The 14,101-nt window shown below is 35.8% G+C and overlaps 1 protein-coding gene across 5 annotated transcripts in view; it reads right to left on the reverse strand.

Moving 5' to 3' along the window:
* Positions 1 to 5,494: 5,494 nt before the first annotated feature.
* Positions 5,495 to 14,101, reverse strand: part of Nt5b (5' nucleotidase B) — a 203,909-nt gene continuing 195,302 nt past the window's right edge. For all 5 annotated transcript variants that reach the window (XM_071592912.1, XM_071592910.1, XM_071592908.1 and 2 more), the window contains 4 exons: positions 13,505 to 13,727; positions 11,952 to 12,189; positions 10,149 to 10,262; positions 5,495 to 9,383 (listed from right to left, as the gene is read on the reverse strand). In XM_071592912.1, the coding sequence (XP_071449013.1) occupies positions 9,219 to 9,383; positions 10,149 to 10,262; positions 11,952 to 12,189; positions 13,505 to 13,727 (740 nt within the window). In that variant the 3' untranslated portion in view covers positions 5,495 to 9,218. The remainder of the gene's footprint in view (positions 9,384 to 10,148; positions 10,263 to 11,951; positions 12,190 to 13,504; positions 13,728 to 14,101) is intronic.

Consider the following 14,101-nt stretch of genomic DNA (forward strand, 5'->3'; position numbering starts at 1 on the left):
CCATTTCCTCTACATATGCATTGAATAGCACAAGTGATAATCGACAATCCTGTCTACCACCTCTTCCGAACACTGCCCATCCATACTCTCCATCCTTCACTCACATCAGAGCAGTCTTGAGATATTCGGGTAACAGATAAGTCTCCTATCCCTCCAATCTATTTCTACTTTATGGAATGTATTCATTAGTTTTACCCAATTCACCCTATCAAATGCCTTTTCAAAACTTATTAAACAGGCAAATACGTCCTGATTGCATTCCATGTTCATCTTCATTAGTGACCTAATTATTACAATGGCATCACGCATGCATCTCCATTTCCTGAACCCAAACTGATCGTCCCCTAAGTAATAATTAGCTCTGCTCTCCATCTCCTCATTGATTGATCCTGAGAACCAATTTAGCTGTGAGCAAAATCAAACTTCTTGTTTTGTAGTCCTCGCATTATGTGACCTTTACCTTTTTTGAAAATAGGAACTAACACTGATCCGAAGAAGTCTTCAGGCCAAATTCGTTTCTAATATGTAAATGCTATGAATTATTCCAGGGAAAATCTTTCTTCCACCTTTTCCTAAACCTTTCAGTAGTTCTGCATGAATGCTGTCTATCCCCATGGCCTTATTTGATTTCAATTCCCTTAATGCCCTTTATATCTTACTATCAAGTAAACCAGAACCTAGGCTACCCTCATCTATGTCATATTTTCTCTTTATGTCTAACCTTGCTGGCCTGTTTATCATATACAAGTCTTGTATTGTAGTTCTTCTATACATTCCTTCCATCTCTTTTGGATTTTTACAAGTTTAACCAATATGTTTTCCAACTTATATTTGATTGTAATACAGATTTTCCCTTCTTCTTTCCGGATAGTGTTTTAACCTTCCTGTATAATGCACCAATTTCACCCTTCCTCTGCAAACTTTCTATACCCACACAACTGCATCTTCCACCACACTTATTTTGCCCTATTTTTTCCACCTACGTTTATTATTTAACTCTTTATACTTCTTTATACCCAACTCTGTATGTCCATTCTTCCATTTCCTTCACTCATTTATCTTTCGATTCATCTCATCCACAACTCATGGTTTCCTTGTCCTTTACCTAGCAACAGTTCCTATAATTTCTTTCACGCTTTTGATGTCTCTTTTTTGATATATTTTCATTTTTCCTTGATAACACTCCACTCTTTTCTTTATTTCATGATTTTCTCTGCAGCCTGATGATACTCCTTCCTTGTCAATCCCATTAATGCTTCTACATTCCATTTCCTAACCTCTTCCTTATCTCTTTGAAATGGAAACTACACTTCATAACAACCCAGGGAATTGATCATGCTGTCCATAATATGTGCCTAACCACAATATAATCTGATTCTTTTCTGAGCCACCTGGCATTTTCCATATGTACCCATGTCTTATGTTGTGCCTAAACCAAGTGTTGGTGATGAATAACCCCTGTCTCCTGAGGTACTGATTTGCTTTCACCCCACGGTCATTACTTATACCAAAGCCGTAATTCCCCACATCACCATCTCTTCCTTTACCGACTGTTGCATTTCAATCCTCCAATCACTAGCAAATGCTTCCCTGCAGGAACACACCCTATTATATCCTCGATAGGGTATATAATGAGTTGATCATATACCCTATCAACTCCTTCCTCCCTATGATTGCTGGGTGACATCTATACCTCAACAATGACCAAATTCATCGTTTCTGCTTTTACTTCATCTGGAAATATTCTATCCATTGCTTGATCTATGCTAACTATGCTTCTTCCTACTTTTTTATTCAATATTATTGCAAAACCTTGCTGGCTCTCATTCCTTCCACTGTAATTTATTGTATAACTATCACTTCAGTAATCCCACTGTCCTTACATCTAACCCCGTACAGCCCTAAAACAACTATCTTTCCTTTTTCCAATTCTCAGTTTATATTCCATAATTTTACCATCCTCAACATTGTCCTAATATTCCAAGTTCCTATTCCAACTGATTCATTCCTTTTCTGCATCTTCTGTGCTGCTACTGTAGATTTTCTTCAAAAGGATTTCATGAGATGACGACTATGGAAGCCTTGCCTCCCCTGCTTCCGAGCATGAAACACAGCTGAATGGGTTGAGTCCCATAGTTGCCAGGACTCATTTTCTCTGTACTGCCCATCGTAAAAATCATGGGATGAATAACTGAAGTGGTTTTCTGTTGCCTTCCTCAATAGTTTTTTAATGCAACACCATCATTCAATTGGCATCCCACTGTGGTCGAATTCCTTTGCGGCCGCCTCACTGAGTAACAGACGCTCAGTGGACTACCTTTTGTCTGTCTCCTATCCTTTAACCTACCTGGCATGGGTGACCCTACCAGGAGCAATTATCATTGCTCCTGCCAGCACAGCTCTAGTGGTCATTGGTACACACAAGCCCTTCCATCACATCAAGGTTGCAGTCCATGGAGAGGGTTAGTAAATACATTATTCTGATATTGTTAAGCCTGGATGGCAACAGCTTGTAGTGGCCAGGCAAAATTTGAGACCTAGCACATGCAGGTATGAAACACATCTACAACCCGTCACAAAATTTGGGATCATAACAAAACTAGAACAAGGCATGTTCTAGGGGTGATTGTGTAAAACTTTGACACTACAGTCAGCCTGAGTCCAGAAAAGTTTTATTCACTACTGATGACGACCTAGAGCTAGTTTACAGCTAAAAACTAAGTAAATCAGAAGAATATTTAGGTTTTCAGACCTTTTTAATTTGTTTGTACACAAAATTTCATTAAATGGAAATATTTTTGGTTGTTTCAATAACTCTGAAAAGATAATGAAGATACTTCATTGTACTAGCAAGCATATATTGATATTTTTTTGCTCTCTGGATGTCTCTGGCAGTCCGTGAGCCCCTTTGGATTCCAATAAACCTATGAGTTGTCATAAAGTTTCCCGGGGGCCAAACCACTGGAGTAGACAGAACACCCATGCCTCAAATGGGACTCAAATCCATGACCTTTGGGTTAGCAGGCGAGCACATCAGCACTTTACCCAGCAATTTTTATCAATAATCCATCAAATGTTCTGAGAAACCATAAGTAGAAACAATATTTTCCAAGAAAATCATCAATTGCTCATAGCCTGATAGCTTTAATTGGGGAATAATTAAAAAAGAGGATAGAGTATTGCTTATTAGGTTTAAGTAATGATACTATTTATGGCCATCAATAGTGAAGTAGGGGGAGAAAAAGAAGTGACTCAGTGGAAAAGTAGGGGTTCAAAAGAAATGGTAATTCACTGAGACTGTTGCTCACTGTAGAATCTATTGATGATGGGCACTTGCAGAATGTTTGATGTTGTACCACTTATTAATGATAATAAGAAGTGGTACAATACCAAGCACACAATGGTACAGCATAAGATAGTGGGTATTCACCAGGGTAAAGATGTTGCATGTAGATAGATGAGAGTATTGGGAAAGGTGTGACAATGGTCATAAGATAAAAGGTTATGGTAAAGGAGATATAAGGACAATGGTGCCATATCAATGGCCATGCCTCTTCATTAGGGAACATATGATCATGATAGGACTGCACAAATGGTCCTGTGGAAGCAAATTGGAAGGGATACAGGAAAAGGGGTGAATGAGGATAGGAGAGGGTAAGGGGGAGGAAGGTTAGGAGTTGTGTAAGGATAATTGGAAACGCCATGGAGGCAATGGGTCTGATCCTAAATTTCAATCGGTGACAGATTTGTGAATAAACATAAAATCATAGGGTTTAAGGTGGTCGCTGTGTCTTTTTAAAATGTGTAAGGGAAGATATGGAGTGATTAGTATCCATTAAACACTTGAACTGGATTTTTTACAGCCTATTTCATTCAAGTGGTCTAAATATTCCTTGACTCTAATGAGTTGGCAATACTTGCATTTGCCAACAGCACCTAGCTCACAGAACTGCATCAGTGTTGGATATGCCTTGGCTTTGAGGCCTCTCTCCCTCTCATATATTCATATTCAACTAATTGGATGAAGTAATGTGTTCCAATTACTAATAAACCATGGTTATCAATGCCAAGGTTGGCTTTGGTAGGCAAGGGTAAAGCTCACCTAGTGCCAAGTCCAACAAGCATATGAAATTAACACATCCCGGTAGGGGGTCCAATTCCATTATCTGTGGTCCTTGTAGTTTCCCAGAAAATTTGGTAGTAGAAAAATCACGAAGCTTGGTGCCCAGAGGTATCACCAGGAATTGAACCCACACCCTCCATTCAGTAGTTCTATACCACTGAACTACCATGTCCCTTCAGTCACTAATAGTAAAAATAATGCATGATTAAGAATTTAAACTATGGAATATTTGTTTAATATTGGATTATTTTTATGTGTTACTGAATTTACATAGCTAGATTCTGGAAGTAATACCTGTGAAAATAACTTTTTCTGAAATTAATGTATTCTTCATAACATCACATATAAAGAAATAATCGTAAATTATTTCCAATTAACTGTTTAGCATAGGCTAGATGATATCGAGTGCAACAAAATGAATCCTGGATGCATTACCTATTAAAGACCATCAGTAGGATTGTGGGAGCCTTTGTGGTTACAGCTATCCAAGTGAAACAATCAAAACTTGAGCGAATTGAATCGTGACAATCATTTCCTGAAATTTAGGAACCAGTTGTATAGAGCCAAAACGTGCTCCAAAGCAATTACCTAATCTGGATTGAATGTCTTCACGATTGCATATATAAAGAACAAATGAAATACACTTTTATTAACCTGGTTGAAAACGAGATCAGGGATTACAAATTTGGACATTTGGAAAAAGTTGTTCAGCAACTTTTCCCAAATGATCATTTCGTGATTTGCCTTGACCAGTGACAAAGTTTTGACATACCTTTTCTTAACATCCCTATGCAATGTTGTCTCAAGTGCCATCAATTCTCTCCTCCTTGTGAAAGCTTCTTTGCCTAACACAATTAGTCTCCATTCGTTCCTACTACTTTGACCATTTTGGTCCAAAACACTTCCAAGATACATTAACTGTTACATCTGCTCAAATTTTTGCCAACCTTATTTTAATGTTTAGCTTACCCTTGCTCTTTCTGGTAAACCTCATAACCTTTGTTTCATCTGTCACATTACAACTTTTCATGAAGTTGGTTGACTCACCCCTCTCCCTTTCCCCACTGCCCCCTCTCTTCCACGCATACAAGCCCTTCCCCTCCCCCATCATTCACTCAATGTAGGGTATACATAACATTTCCACTGACTAATACTTCTGTCACTAGAATCAACACTGTTCAGCTGAAATAAAATGACACCATTTCAAAACACTATCATTTTAAAAATATATATAACAGCCATGAACTCATACGGAGAGGGTTGATTCTACATGGAAAAGTAATAGATCATTTGAAATTCCATGTATAACTTGTACTGAGATGGAAAAATAAAAGATGCAGGAGTAAATAATAAAAAATAAAGAACAAAGAGTTTTCTAATAACTTATAACTTTTATTATGCATTAATTGTGCACAATCATTGGCCATACACACAAAAAAAATCATTGACTAGTTTGCTTAAAAATTCAAACCACTGAAGACCTGCATCCATCTAATGGTCTACAGTCTTTACATGAATAATATATTTAAGATGTTAAATGCCTTAAATGGAAAAAAACTCAATTGCTAACATAATTTAGAAAATATATTGCTCCCAGGGTTTCAAATAGTATTCTTATGTTAACTTTTTGATGCCTCTGATGCTCGATGTTCGTGCATAACTTCTTTCTCTATGGCTGATATTGTCATAACACAAGTTAAATGATTAATTCACTTTTCAAATTGATCCATTTTCTTTGATTTCACGAGCTTGGAAGTGAAATTTGGCCATAATGGCTTCACAGACTGCATGCTACAACACAGCATAAATATGAAGAGCATGCAAATACTTCCTTGAAAAAGAAATTTTAAACCAGCACTCACAGATATTAAATTGGCTAACATTTAACTTGGCCTTGAAAATACACCAACACATCGGGTACAAAATTATATTTACAATATAGGTAGGTTTTTCGTAATAAATGCTCTCTACAACACATCAGTTAAAAGTCCGTTTCTAAACCCTTTTTGAGTGTTTATAACTGGCATTACAAACGTTTTAACTTTGAAAAATATTTGTGCTTTGCTGACTATTATTCAGCTTGAGTCTGCTCGGATCACAGAGGTTTAACAATTTGAAGCCAGCAATTGCAGGAATAGAAACTGGAAATTTTATGCTATAACACACTAATCAGACTTACAAGTCGCATAGACACACAGGCACTTAATTTCTATTCAATGGCTTACAAAACATGACCACTTAAAATACTATTAAATTGCTCTGAAAAACAGAAATCTTTCTGTAACGTTAAGATGGTACATCATCATCTTGAATAACACAAGTTAGATATTTCCCAGGGATAAAATTCATTGGTCAGCAATACTCCTGAACTTAATGTAACATTTGGTAACTGATTGTGATAATGTTCACATAGGTACATAAATGCATTGAATTATGAGCTGTACAAAAAAATGTCTGAAGTATCCTTGGAAGGTAATAAGAAGCAGGTTCCATTATTGAGTGAACAGCAGTAAGTTTAAAAGAGATCAAATGTACTGAATTAAGCATGATTTCCTTAGTTTTTTAAGAAGCCTGTACATAAAGTTTTTGCCTCATGCCCACACAACCTGGGGGACTCCAGAGATTATACACACAGCAGAGATAACTGTTATGAAGAAAATGGAAGGAAGCTGAGACTGCCAATTTGGTGAATATATTACATGCAAATAATTGAAAACAAAATATTACCTAAAAATACTTTATCAGCAGATGAATCTCAGTGATAACATTTGGTAGCCAACATCACTATTGATGACCTCCCCAAATCCTGCACCTCTGGCCCAATATTGAATTGAAATCGCTACCTCCAATCCGCTACATAGCTAAAATGTTGCTCAACATTTTATGTAGGCAGTGAAAGCGGATATGAATGACAAATATTTATTAGAGACTTCAGCGGGAGTAAACTTTAGCAACAAGAAAGGATTCCTAATTTGCTTTTTAAAGAAACAATAGACATACTTAATAATTCTTTTCAACTTCAAAAAACTGTTCTGGCTTGAAAACATCACAGAGTTCAGCAGTACACGACACAAAATGGATACATTTATCATATCCCCCACATGTAAAAAGTGAATTGAAAAAAGCAAGGGATCAAAGTTAAGAAATCCAGTGCCATTTTTCCTCAAACTGTCGTTTTGTTTCTCTCAGAAAGCGTTATACTTCATCTTTTTTCCCTTATATTCTTTTTATATATTATACTCTTTTCCCTAATTCCTGTAGCAGTAAAAGAAAACTTTTATTCAAAATGAGGCAGGGTCTGGAAGATTCATATACAGTTAACCCTCGCTGTTCTTTGGGGTCTGAACACTATAATTTATAATTATTTTTCCATCTGTAATGATTGCTCAAATGATAACAAATGCTCTCACTCCATTATACATTTGTCAAAAGCTGTTACTTCGGTCAGCTCCAATTGTACGTAGAACCCTGTTACCTTCAGTAAAATCTAGTGGAATGCAATTGCCATTGACCATATTATGTTACCACATCAAAAAATCATTAGCTATAATACCCTTATATATTTCAGTAACTTTGAGAAAGTTATACGGTACACATTTTTCTTCTGCAGAAGGAATAAATTTAGCATACTAGGAAACAAGAGTTGACCAGGCGTTGTGTCATCACTGCTAAAATTTCCAAAAGAAAATTAGCACAACTTTCAAACGTCACACTTATCACATAAAAATCTAATGGATTCACTTTGTGTGTGTAAATAGATCAAATTTATGGGATAATATCACTGATAAAATAGCTAAAAACAAATTATTAATGTTGTTTCAAGTTACTTAAGCATAACTGAGCTAATTTCTGAGAGCATCCAGCAATATTTTTCGTCAACTTTACGTAAGAATTTCTTACACTTGATGTTTCCTGTTCACCGCATTACGTAAATTAAAGTCATCTGTTCATAAGCATGCACAAGAGTAGAAGTGAAAAATACCACATGGGGTTACATTCGTCGAATACTCAAGTCAACCCAGATTTTTGCCTAATCTGGTCCAGATTAGCAAAGGATATACTGCATCGTCCACTGGAGCTGAATTTTGGCACCTTAATATTCAGATGTGAGGGAGAAGGAATAAAATAAATCTATTATAATGCTACGAAGAAAAATTTTGTCTGCTGATGTCTATCACAAAAACTTGGGATATCCAGAATTTGGACCGGAGTTAAGACCAACATATACATACTTGCTAAGTGCCTGTGTTCCATGAGATATGAGCAAGCATTCAGTTTCCTTACAGTTGTACCCCACAACGCAAACAAAGGAAATACAGACATTATCACTTAGTACAAGCTCTTTCTATCCTCCACAGATAATTTGTGCTTCTCAGAACTTTCATCTAGAGAGTACCTCCACATTCAATCCACATATCCCTTTCTTAAAATTCCCTTGTCACTAATCACTATAAGCTGTTACCGGCAACTTTCATAAATTTGTTTACCCATTCTTGATACATATTATTTTTCAACATTTTATTGCCTGAGTACTTGAAGAATGTACTTCTAACTTCGATAGGATCAGGATAAAATATTTCAAAAAAAAAGCTTAAGAAGTAAAACAAATTCTTGCCCTAAGCCTCAGAGCATAAGGTTCACAAAGAGCTGTTTACTTATTTTTCTTTAACTAAAATCAAAATCTCCATATAAATATCAACCGAAGAGAATTATTCAAATTATATCAAATCAAAAAAATTACTTTTTGGCATTTGATTTGGACTATCAGCATTTTTCAATAAAAATAAAGTAAATTAGGAGAGTTTCTAAAGATGGAAATACACTTTCAGCAAACATTAAAAAAAAAAAAAATCCTCAGGGGAGCCATCAAGAGAAATATGATTTCCGAGGATGAGCAATGGACTGCATTACATCTAAATATGAGGGAAGTATTAGAATGTTGGCCCTGTAATAATTTCGTACATTTCAGAGGTAGGTTATAAATCGTGGTTAGCCTCGTAATAGTCCAACTTCAAAAAAAAAACCTTGCTCGGTCATCAAATCCAAGTTATTAATCAATAAAGAGCCACTCATTTGAGTCATCCTCCTCTTTAGATCAGTCCACGGACTTGGTCATCCTTGGCTGGTGGACTTGATCGGAGTTCTTGCCATCACTGCTGGTGTCTTCCTCGTCAGAGTAGTCCTCATCATGATTATGGGTCACTCGTCTTGGTGTCTCCGGTCTTGTGTGCGGCACTAAACTGTGGCTCCTTTCCAGCATCTGTCGGAAGAACACACATTTAAGTTTTTATTCAAATCGGCACATTCATTTCTACTTCTTTAGAAAATAACTGTCCAATGATGACTATCGGAGGTAGAACATGGCCAATTAAGTGAAATATCCACTCAAAATGATGTGTAAATAATAGTTTCCATCAAAGGACCAGACAATGCTAAATTAATAATATTCTATACATGAAACTAAATGGGCAGCTTTTGCAGTAAAAACTTATAAGTCTATTCCACGTCTAAAGCAGACGGAACAGTCACGGGAGGAAAATGTGACAATGGAAGAATACACCGATATATACGAATAACACTGGCAGAAAGAATTACATTATTAAACTGAGCTTACCATTCAAATTTACCAATATGATCTTTTGGACATATTTTACTGAAAAAGCAACTAACTTTTAACAGCTACATTTCTCATTTCTGAAAAATAATCATTCCAAGAAGAATTGTATGAACACTGACATTTTGGGTTGCAAACCAATACTAGTCTGAGACTTCGACTGTATGCTCGAGAAATATTTTTAGTGCTGCAGGATATGCTGAATTTTCACTTACTTTTATTTGTGGTGAATGACTTAAAAAAATTAACAAATTTCCATAAGAATTCACAGGAATCATTGTGATAATAGGTTGCACAGGTGCAAAAGTATGAAACCATAAATTTTACAATATATTTTCTGACCCATAATATGACTAATTGCTTATTATTAATCCATGATACTAAACGCAAATAAATCACCCATATGTTTACCTTTGGTTTAGTGTCAGCCTCCTCTTGATCCATGAAATATGGTCTTGATCGGGATATCATTGGACTCTCCATGACAAACCTCTGCTCATGTGCCACTGTAGATTCATGGGGCATCTGGAAAACAAAGGATGTTCCATGAATTTCAAGGAGATCCCCTTTTCTTTGATCATAGCAGCTATTTGAGGAGGCAAACAATAAATGAATAGCAATAATTTAAATCCTTTAGTTTTCCAAACACAAGTTGATTGACAATTTAAAAAGTCACACATAGAAAGTTAGTTTGATAGAATAAAATATTATATTTGTCTATTTGCTGTTTAACATTAGGGCATGATAACAAAAGAATTTCAAGTCACATTACAATACAAAAATTTCAAGGTGTAAAAATCATTCGCCTTGACTGGGATTCAAACCTGGATCCCTCAAATGTTTGTTCAAGTGCTTCAATCAGTTAAACTACTGAGGCATCCTCTTTAACTCAAAAAATTTTCAAGGTCAAGGTGAATGAATTTTATCCTATGAAATTGTTGCATTTGCAATGCCCATTTGCGGATAACTTTGCTAAAAGTTACTATTGCAGAATTTTTCAGTTTCTTCGGATTTGTTACAAGTCACAGGTTAGAAAATTTCCATTGCTGATCAAATACTCTTCACTCACTCAATATGAGGCAATTCCTACAATAACAGAACAGAACAGTCAATTAAGGCTGAAAAACACAATAACCGAACAAAATAGTTCTTTAAGGCTGAAAAACATGTTCTATAGGTAACAGCATAATTCTGTAAAAACTGGGGTTGTAGTAATTAGGGGAGGAGACCATCAGCTGTGGTAATTAGCACCTTCTGGGATAGAAGGATGATTTGGTATGGGGGAGATTTACAGTAACTGATTAAGGGAATGGTGATGAGAATTCCTGCATCGACATTAACCCTCTCATAACGAAATATACCTACGGGTCCACAATTTTTTCCCCCATCTGACAGGTTGCATACGTCCCTTGGAAGTGCTCTCCACATAACACACCCAAGTAGGATACATGATTTCATTGAAAAATACAGCTAAAACCTGGATTAAATCAAGAGCCCTCGGAGGAGGAAGCTGGTACATTCACCACAGCACCATCCCAATTCCCCATTGAAAACAGCTTATGAGTGTGAGCCATTGCAGATTCTGCTTCACAAGGAAAACAATTCCAAGAAAATATACCCAACTTTGAATTACAACGAAGAAAACTTGTTTAGGTTAACAGAAATTTGCTATTTTCCACACTTCTACTAAAGTTAAGCCCTCAATTTATGCTGGAGAAGCATTATAAAATTGTATGACATAAAACAAAACTGGATTTCAGTAATAACTTTAAATTATAATTATTTATCCATCTAACCAGTTTTTCAAAAGGATTAGTTTTCTTTTTTTCCTAGGTTTGTGTTTTCACCTTAATGTAAAATAATACTGGAATAACTCTTGGACCACACTAATTAAGTTCCAACTCTTTGTTTCAGAGAAAACCTAAATGTAATTATAATTCATAAATGAAAATCTCTTGATTTGCAAGAATCAAATGGACCAATTAAAATTTGTCTTCAGCACACATTGGATAGGACTGATAAGGACATCAGCAGCAATAGGTGTGCATTCTCATTGTTCATTAAGGCATTATAGAATATAAAATCTGTCATCATTGACACCTTCACATCTAGGAACACAACCATTTGGTGGTGGATAAGCTAATGCCACATCCATGATCAATTCAAGACAACAGCTATTTACATACAATTTTGATTGAAACTGAATATACTTACTAGCATAGCAGGTGCCCTGAACATGTAGCTGAACGGGTAATATATTAAATTGAGGAAAGTGGCAGCATAAATGTCAGCATAACGAACAACTTGGGATGAGAAAAACGTTTGGCGGGATCCAGATCGAAAGAGACTGCCCATCATGCCATAAGCAAGATCCATCTTGTGAGTCACATCCCTAATGGAATTACGTAGTTTGGAAATGTCAGGCTTTTCCAGTGTACTGCTATCAAGGTTTCTGAAAAAAAAATATAATTCACAATTATACATGAACATTCAACACCAACTTGCAATAGTAAAGAATTAAGTTTCTTCCAACCAATGAATCAAAAATCAATGAAAAAAAAACATCGGTCTCACATGTTTTCAAATAGCATTGACTAATTATATGTAACTAAAAAAAAATGCATAGTAGTATAATTTTCTTTAAAAATCATTACATAATGTTATGATTCAAAACACAATTCTCGATAACATATCTGATTTGTTCAAAATCATATAATTTTAAATAATAAATTTGACAATACCTTTTGCATTTAAAATACTAGTCAGTCTTAAGAATTTTTTTATTCTGGTGGATCTTTATACAAAAATACCTTTACTCAAATGGGCAACCACTTCCCTGGCAACTATAAATTATTCTTGGTGCCTCACAAGTACGTCATCAGTTTCTCTCCCTAGTTTCCCTCTTCAGTTTTCTGCATGAAATGGTTTCGAGTTGACAAGAGATTTGGCTATGTGATCATTAAGAGCAGAATGATTTTAATACAGTCCACCAGAAATTCTGTCACAAGAGTGGTAATGCTATCAATAGAACACCTTTCTTACTTCCAGGGAGGGAATTGTAACTTCCGACAAACATTTGAATATATTTTGTTTATTTTATGTTAATAAGGGGGTCGCAGTACTCCAGGGAGAGAGCATTGGACTACTGACCAGAGGGCTCATTCCCAAACAAGCCTCTCTAGGCAACCTCAGCTCTACCCAAGCTTGGTCATTTTTTGGGTACCAGTTCTTCCTGGATAACAATAGCCGGCACAGGGACAGGAACTGGCCCCCCGACCCCGATGTGTGAATTTCACATGCCGTTGAGCTTCGTTCAGGGTGAACTCTACCACCACCTACCAAACCGATCATGGGGTTGATTACGGTGTTTATGTTTATATGTTGATGGGACATGTACCTCATTAAATCCCTCATTTAGTTTTATGTCTCATTCAATTCCATTGTTAGCTAATGTGAACATTAAAAACTTGGAGAAAAACAACACATCTGATTATATTAACAAATAAGATTGCTCACAAATGAATATGAACATTGCTGCCATAGCAAAACCATTTGCCAATTATTGAGCTATTTAACAATCGGCTTGGAACTTATCCTGCAGTCATACTACTGGGCTTTGCCCTAAATGTATATTCAAGTTACCATTCACTTAAACAAGACAATATAAATTTCGGCCTTGGTGTAATGCCCATCAATGCAATTTAATTATGCACTATTGTGCTCATTTGGCTGTTTTTTGTACAACAAATATCCAATGAAAAACTTACTTGTACATGTCTCCCAACATGACATCCAAGCCCTGAAGTTCAGCAAACAAATGACACTTGTCCGTCCATACATGTAATTCCTGCACCAATTCTGGTACAATCAGGAATGTTCTCCAGCCTCTTATCTTCTTGGACTTAAGGATGTCCCCAAAAATATGGTCTCCTATGTAGAGAACATCCTTCCCTTTGGCTTTGATTAACTCTGTGAACACATCACATGAACCTAAAATAAAAACATAAACATTATTTATACTTTGTTACTTAGTCTATAATCATCCTTTGAAACACTAAAACTATAATTCAAAGCTTATTATTGATTCAAATAATACATAAAATTAAAATTAGCATCATGGAAAATTCTTTCAATTGCAAATGAAAAATGACACGAATGACAAGGAATACACATATGCAATCCCAAAAATATATCCCTTAAAATGCAAATTTAAATGTTGTTTTCCTTGTAAAAAAATGTCCATACAAGTAACTCCTTATGAATATATATTTAGTCTGAATGAACTTAATTTTTTTGTGTATTTTCATCCAGTAGGCTACAAGTATGATGACATATAGAACTCCATAAGTCAAAGGCATATTGTG

The sequence above is a fragment of the Hetaerina americana genome, unplaced genomic scaffold (assembly GCF_022747635.1).
Source record: "Hetaerina americana unplaced genomic scaffold, ioHetAmer1.1.p SCAF_5, whole genome shotgun sequence".
Lineage (NCBI taxonomy): Eukaryota > Metazoa > Arthropoda > Insecta > Odonata > Calopterygidae > Hetaerina > Hetaerina americana.